The sequence below is a fragment of the Malania oleifera genome, chromosome 6 (assembly GCF_029873635.1).
Source record: "Malania oleifera isolate guangnan ecotype guangnan chromosome 6, ASM2987363v1, whole genome shotgun sequence".
In the NCBI taxonomy this organism is placed as follows: domain Eukaryota; kingdom Viridiplantae; phylum Streptophyta; class Magnoliopsida; order Santalales; family Ximeniaceae; genus Malania; species Malania oleifera.
This window is the reverse complement of record NC_080422.1, coordinates 51432743-51439711: the sequence shown is the minus strand read 5'-3', so window position 1 is coordinate 51439711 and position 6969 is coordinate 51432743. Positions and strand designations below refer to the sequence as shown.

General features: G+C 35.9%; 1 protein-coding gene across 6 annotated transcripts in view; it reads right to left on the bottom strand.

The window, feature by feature from the left end:
* Positions 1 to 6496, bottom strand: part of LOC131158383 (CDT1-like protein a, chloroplastic) — a 37858-nt gene extending 31362 nt beyond the window's left edge. For 4 of the 6 annotated variants that reach the window (XM_058113221.1, XM_058113223.1, XM_058113224.1 and 1 more), the window contains exons 1-7: positions 6159 to 6496; positions 5741 to 5979; positions 5550 to 5669; positions 4810 to 5035; positions 3576 to 4238; positions 2569 to 2731; positions 2379 to 2469 (exon numbers count right to left, since the gene is read on the bottom strand). In XM_058113221.1, the coding sequence (XP_057969204.1) occupies positions 2379 to 2469; positions 2569 to 2731; positions 3576 to 4238; positions 4810 to 5035; positions 5550 to 5669; positions 5741 to 5970 (1493 nt within the window). In that variant the 5' untranslated portion in view covers positions 5971 to 5979; positions 6159 to 6496. Of the gene's footprint in view, positions 1 to 2378; positions 2470 to 2568; positions 2732 to 3575; positions 4239 to 4809; positions 5036 to 5549; positions 5670 to 5740; positions 5980 to 6094 lie in introns of all 6 variants that reach the window. The other 2 variants (XM_058113222.1, XM_058113225.1) reach the window with 1 other exon arrangement.
* Positions 6497 to 6969: the final 473 nt, after the last annotated feature.

Genomic DNA, 6969 nt, shown 5'->3' with positions numbered 1-6969 from the left:
ACTAAGCCCCTAAAACAAAAAATGCCCATTCCGCCATATTCCATTCGACCTAGTAAAGAAGCAAGTTAAAAATAGCCCTTCCATCTGAAGTCTGATATGCCCAAGCCATTTCCCTAACCCCTTTTTTGCATTTCTCCCAAAAAAAATAAAATAAAATAATTCCACCAACACAGTGACTAACATTGAATTGTCTGCAAACATGGAATTGCTGTCAATAGGGTGCAAAATATTAAGAATGTTGTGGAAACCATTACTAATAGTTTAAATAGGCTAACAATTGAAGCAGCCTTGCCTAAGAGACTCATTGACTCTCCAACCAAACAGAAAAGTAGCACAACTATTTTGTTCCCCACAATTTGAGCTGCATAAAAATTGAGATGATCGTTTGAATAGGGAATTCAAATTAGAAGTTATGTAAATGGTAATGATCCCCACCTTACAAACTTTATGATTGGGCGTATTCCTTGGAGAACTATGTTCAGCTGCATGACATGATGAAACCCAAAATTTACATTCAGTTAAATCCAAATTGAAGGGAACTGCTCATATTTGGTGAACTAAACAACAGAAGATCTTTTGAAGGAAAAGATATGGTGAGATCAAATAACATAATGAGATGAAGCGAACCCAGAACAATTTGCGACTGTCAACTGACCACCAGTTGCATGTTCATTTACAACTTTTTTATTCGAAATAAGAAGATAAGCCGACTAAATTAGTGGATTCTATCATTTGGTTACTCACGCAAATATAAAATGGAAGGAAGATGTGATTATTGCTTTGTACTAGAAAAGGTTGAAGCAATTGTTGCATCCACATTTGTTGTGTATTCATTACAATCTATTCAAGTTGCCACTTAGACAGTGAATATGCACTATGCAGTAAATTTCCTAGAGGTACACCAACCCTCTTGAGAAAACTACTGTTATAAGTTGTGCAAGAGAAGTTCGTTGTGCAATTTGTTAAATATGTTTCTACCTCGTCGAAGACTTTAGAGCACTTAAGCCAACTTCCAAGGTCCAGTCAACAATTAAGGATTCCAAGTTTTGGGAACAAAGCTGCTCCTAATGAAGTAAAGGCAACTGCAGAAAAAGAAAATGATGATTCAATCAAACTATCAAAGTAATTGAAGCTGAATAGAAATCTCAAATGACTCATATGAAGATGGCAATGTGGGAGATTGTTTATTACTTTGACATCCAACAAGGTTAAAGGAAATGAAGGCTGGAGATGAATCAGCATTTCTCATACTTGGCTAATTTGCACAAGCAATATCCTACTCCGGTTGTTGATAAGGTAGCTTTGGAAATGTAGTTTCGGAAGATGCTCTCAAGAAGTTGAATTTGAAGGTGTAGCTACATCCTAATACATATAGACTGCTTGGGTGATCAGTATCAACTTGAAGAGGTCCATGATTGTTGCTCGCTTAACTTCAAGATTGGTTCAATTGTGGAGTGCAGAGGCAGTGCAGTGTGGTATCCTTCCTCTCAAGCACCATTGATGGGAATGATGACATGATGCATATGAGATTTCCTATACCTTCGTCATTGACAAGAAGTACAAATTGATGTCGTCTCATGATCTTCCACCAACCAGGTCGAAACACGTCAGAATTTTTCTTATGAAGCAGGATGATACCTCTCATGGTGATGGACTCCTCAGTGCCTTCCCCAGAGTTTCCATTTTAGTAGGAGGTAATTGATGTAAGATAGGAAGCTAGCCATTGTATGGTTCACTTTGACCCTATTCAGAGACCAACTGCAACGAATACGATCAAAAGCTTCTTGGATCCTAAATCCAAATGAGTTTAATTATTAGTTAGGCTTATGTGTATGTGGGGTTTGTTTTGTAAATAAATGTCATAGCGGTTTGTTTGTAATTTTTTGGGTGTTTTAATCTTTCCTTTAAGTTTAAGCAATGTAAGATAATCGGTGATTTCAAAATTTGAAAGTTAACATGGGATTTTCTTCCTATTTATGTTTTTGTCCACTCTTCTTTCTCTTCTTCCTTCCATTCTGATGCTACATCATCAATGCTTGCTCCATTTGCAAGAACAACAGAGCGATATATGCACTGCCAATATCCAAATATATCACTAGGCATGTGTCTGTATGAGTAAAATACATGTCTAAAAGTAGAAATTAAAGTTTGTATGTATCATATTTACTTATTTCCTAAAAGCAACAACAGCATTCATGTATTATAGTCCACTTCATAAAAATATGTTGATGATGAGTTTTCTCACCATCCACTACGATTCTTATTCTCTTCATATAGAATATATTGGATATCATGCTGATTCCAGAGTGATTCCAATGAAGCATACTGTCTAAACTAATATCAGCTATTCATGACTGCAATAAATATGAAATGCTTACTCATATAAAATATCTCCACATGGTGCTAAGTTCCTACATATCCAATCTGGAACTAAATTTTCAAGAAGCTTGATATGTTCTTCTACCTCTCCTGCAAAGCAACAACTTAAGTTTGTTATTTTATTTTGGCCATCTCATTTATAAATCCAAAAATTCCTTGCAATAATAAGTTGGAACCACTCATACATACTTCTGTCGATGATATCACAATTATGCATGATTATCTTGTGTATGAGTTCCTCTTTTGTGATTAAAGAGAAGTTAGCAGACTGAAATATACGGAATATCACAGGAACAAGATCAGTCAACGAAGAAGATATTTGCTCCTGCATATAGCCATTGTTTTTCTCAACCTATACGAGCAATTTCAGTGGTCAATAATAAAACAAGATAGCACATTTACAAAAGACTCAAGTTACAAACTCAAACTTATTCACCAAAGCCATCATGGCAAGCATCATTTAGGCATCACATCGAAGGGGAGGATTACAGTTTAGGGTTCAATTCCTATCATAGAACCAAGAGAAAGAAAAGTACAAAAAAATAGCATTGGCCAAAAGAAAAAAAAAAATTGTTGTTAGGAGCATAATTAGGGGTGGAAAATGGCAGATTTTTTGTTGAGTCAAAATGTGTTAGGTCAAAATGGGTCAATTGGGAGAGTAAAATTGATTGGCTAATTAAATGGACCAAAATGGGTCATGTCAAAATGGGTTAGGGCAAATTGGGAGAGGCAAATTTATTTTTTCTTTTTCCAGAAAAAGTAACCATGATGCCCTTCATTGTAAAACACAAAAATAAGCATCACAAGAGGAATGCAACATTCATGCTCCTCAAGTGCTGGATCTGCACATGTCCATCCAACAGTGTACACAATGAACGCACATGAGGGACCCACATTTTTAAAAAAAGAAAAAAATTTTCATAGCCATTCAGCAACTAACCACAGTATTCCATCCATTCCAATTCTAAATATAATCTGCTCCAATTCTAAATATAATCTGCTATTTTATATGTGTGCACATGCGTATGAAATCAATCGTAGTCAAACTTACTAATCAATGATTTCCTGAAATAATAATTTAAAAATTTGCTAGCAAACAACAGCAGAAAAACTCTCCACCACATCCAGAAAGATCACACAAAAAGATTCCGGGTATAAGAATTATGCCAGAAAAGAGTTAACTAATTAAAATTTACCTTCTGGGAAAGTGCAGAAGAACCAGAAACACCCACTTCCACAGAAATTCTTTCTATTTTCGTAGTTTGAGGCATTGCATCCGCATTAGACTTTGACGCACTTTCATCCCCTTCCAAATTACAGAAGTCTAGAGACCTTTTTGCATAACAAACTGTCAGTTTTTGTTTACTTGTGATCTTGAGCTTGTCATCACAACTTGGCATTGATTGCTTTGGTGTCATTTGCGCAGGTGTTTCTAATGTTAAACTATCAGTAGCCAAGGGAAGCTTCACAATGGGGCTCTCATATTCACTGGAACAAACAGAGGAGTGAGGATAAATCATTGGAACAGGGGAACTGATGATGGCAGGCTCAGAACATATATCAGAAGATTTTTTCTGTATCTGGTATTCAATATCTTCACTAGGCAAACAATCTGATCTTGTAGATGACAAAGTGACAGTAACAGGAGATGCTAAGAGTTGGGTCTTTTCTGTTTTTGCAACAATGGACTTCTGAGAGAAGTGCTTGCTGAAAGAAGGGTATAAATGAGATGAGTTTGATTGCTCAATCACAACGGAAGGTGGTTGAGATCCTGAAGCCATAAGAAACACTTTTGGTATATTAGTTTGACTTTCATGATTGAAGGGCTCTGGCGGGATGGCTTCCGGAATATCAAAGTCCTGTTCCCCAAAAACAAAGTTATGATTTTAAATACCAAAATCTATAAATAAAAATAAAAATAAAAATAAACAAAAACAAAACAAAAACAAAAACAAAAAAAAAACAAAAAAATATATCAAAAAGCCTTCTAATTGAATATTCATTGGCTGGCGAAACTGAAGAGCGCAGATGCAACATGCAAGGGAGCTGGTCATCTAGGAGATCTTGAAGGCTAAAAAATATCTAACAGCTGATCTAAACCATTTTATATATCATGGAACCTTCATTATTTATTATTCAAAGAGAACATATATAAATGATGCAAACAAAGCACATCAAATACTATTCTATGGATCTCCTAGAAGAAAAATGTAGTCTACGCAAATTTGCTATCCATTTTCTCAATAATCAAAATGATGACAAGAGGTTTATAACAAAGTAATAAAACAACTCTCAAAAGAAGTTCAACCAAAGCAATGAAGTGACTAGCTACCTATGGTTATCATAAAATTGGCGAAGCAGCATCATGAACTGATGCATGTAAACTGCAAAGAGAATCTAAGACACCAGTACGGAAGAGAATAGCATTACCTCAGGTTGCATTTTAAAGAAATTTAAAAGCCTATAATCAAAGAGTTGGCGCAGTGCTATAAAAGCAGATTGTTCATGACATCCTTCTACGACATCAAGCAGCAAAGTAATTTTCATATCGGGTTTCATGCACAGAGTTTTCTGATCATGTATAAGGATCTTCTCAATCTGTATTGCCTCAGGAAGAATGTATTTTATCCCTGCGAGATGCCTGTATGAGAACTCCCTGAAAAGTAAGCAAAAAAAAAAAAAATTTTAAATATTTTCTAATATTTGATCATCAAAGAAGGCAAAAGGTAAACTAAAAAAATAAATAAATAAAGACGTAAATCCTGGCATTGTTTGCGAAAATATTGCTTTTCCTAATGGCTATAATCAAAAATATTTTGGGGCATATGTGTTCTCTCCATCTTAATTGTGATATCAGAATATATAATGGATAATGAAGCTTCAGGACAATCAGCTGCTTCTGTGAGGCCTACATATGCATGTATAATTGCACAAAATGCCCAAAAAAAAGGTCTTTTAGCGTGGGGTAAGTGTTGACTAAATTCCTACATTACTCATTAGCCCAAAAATTGGTACCTACATCGATACTAATCCTTTAAAATGCTTTCCAAACAAGAAAATTGAACCACTCAGTTTCATTAGATATCAAGAAGAAGAAAAAAAAAAAAAAAAAAACCCCCTCAAATATTTAATAAATAAACAAATTAAAATAACGGCAAGCCTCAAACTACCTTCTAGCTAGAATTTCCACTTGAGTACGAACGTTCTGAAAAGTAGGTAACCTTTTGCGCAGACCAAGCAACCTCAGTGAACAGATCATGCAACCAAAGAACTCTGCAATGGTCTTATAACTAGAAACAGGCAAAAATGCCAGATGTCAGCGTTAAACAAGATAATTTTGAAAAATGTAAAACAAATTTACCTTTCAGAGAGCTTAATTGCTTCCTCTGTGCACTTTGCGTGCGAAGACTCATTTGTCTTCTCAGGTGTTACCAACCCAATTTTCGCTTCCCAATTCTCATGTGGAACATTCCCAAACATTTGCAGAGAGCGCGGAGAAATGACACTTGATTTATCATCCCCAAGAACTATCTTCTTACACTTAAAATCCAGCAAACTTTGTCTGAGTTCCTCACTTCTGCTCTGATCCATGCTCCAAAGCTAAGAAGTATTGAAAGTATAAAAACAAAAAGAATTAAAACCTGTAGTCTGACAACGGAAAGAAATAAAATTCCTCAAAAAGAAAATATGAAACTACAAGGATGATGACACTTACGCTAAGCTTTATAAAAAATTCTTCGAAGAGTAACAAGAACAAGAAGAAAAAAATTTTGAAGTACCTGGATGTTGATTTGAGTTTTGGAAGGGAGAAGTTTTCAATTTTCGTTCCTGGGGAGAAGACTTGCGGAATTCCTGAAGGCGATTGTGAGAGAGAAGAAAGAGATGAATTTGATTTGAAGTCGCAAAAGATCGTCTACGGTGAACAATGTGGACCGTAGCTGGAAATGGAATGAAGTTGTGAAAGGAATGGAGAGAGAAACAGTGCTAGGAGGATCAGCGACGGTGCGGGGAGTGCAGCGGCGGCGAATTCGGAATTTCATGGGCGGAAACCAGAAAGTACTTTCAAATTAGAAGGGAAGCCGAAGGCTGCGTGGTTTGGAACGAAATGGGCGGACTGTTCTTGGATCAGCTTTGGGCTTTTGAGGGTCCAATCCAACTCAAAAGTGGTCCGGCCGGTTAAGTATGTCCAGCCCCATCACATCATCTCTGCAGGCCTGCTGGAATCGGGCCAATGAATTAATACATCAAGCCCATTTTCGAGTGTGAGCCCAGAGAGTCGGCCCAAGAATTGTTTGAGATGGACCGTCAATCCAAGCAAGCTGTTTAAGAAACATGAAGGCCCATTTAGTTTGGACAAACAAGCGGATGGGCTTAAGCAAAATATAAAAACGGCTAGGATATGTTAGCCCCAATATTTCTTTTTTGTTTTAATGATTTAAGTTGTTCTTTTAGAAGTTAAGTTTATTGAAGTTGAATAAAAGTTGAAGATTTGATTAAATAATTTGAAGAGTTAATTGAATAATTTGTAATATTTTTTCTCTTTTGTATTGTACTTTATTGTGTAAAATCATGAGAAAACATAAGGTATGA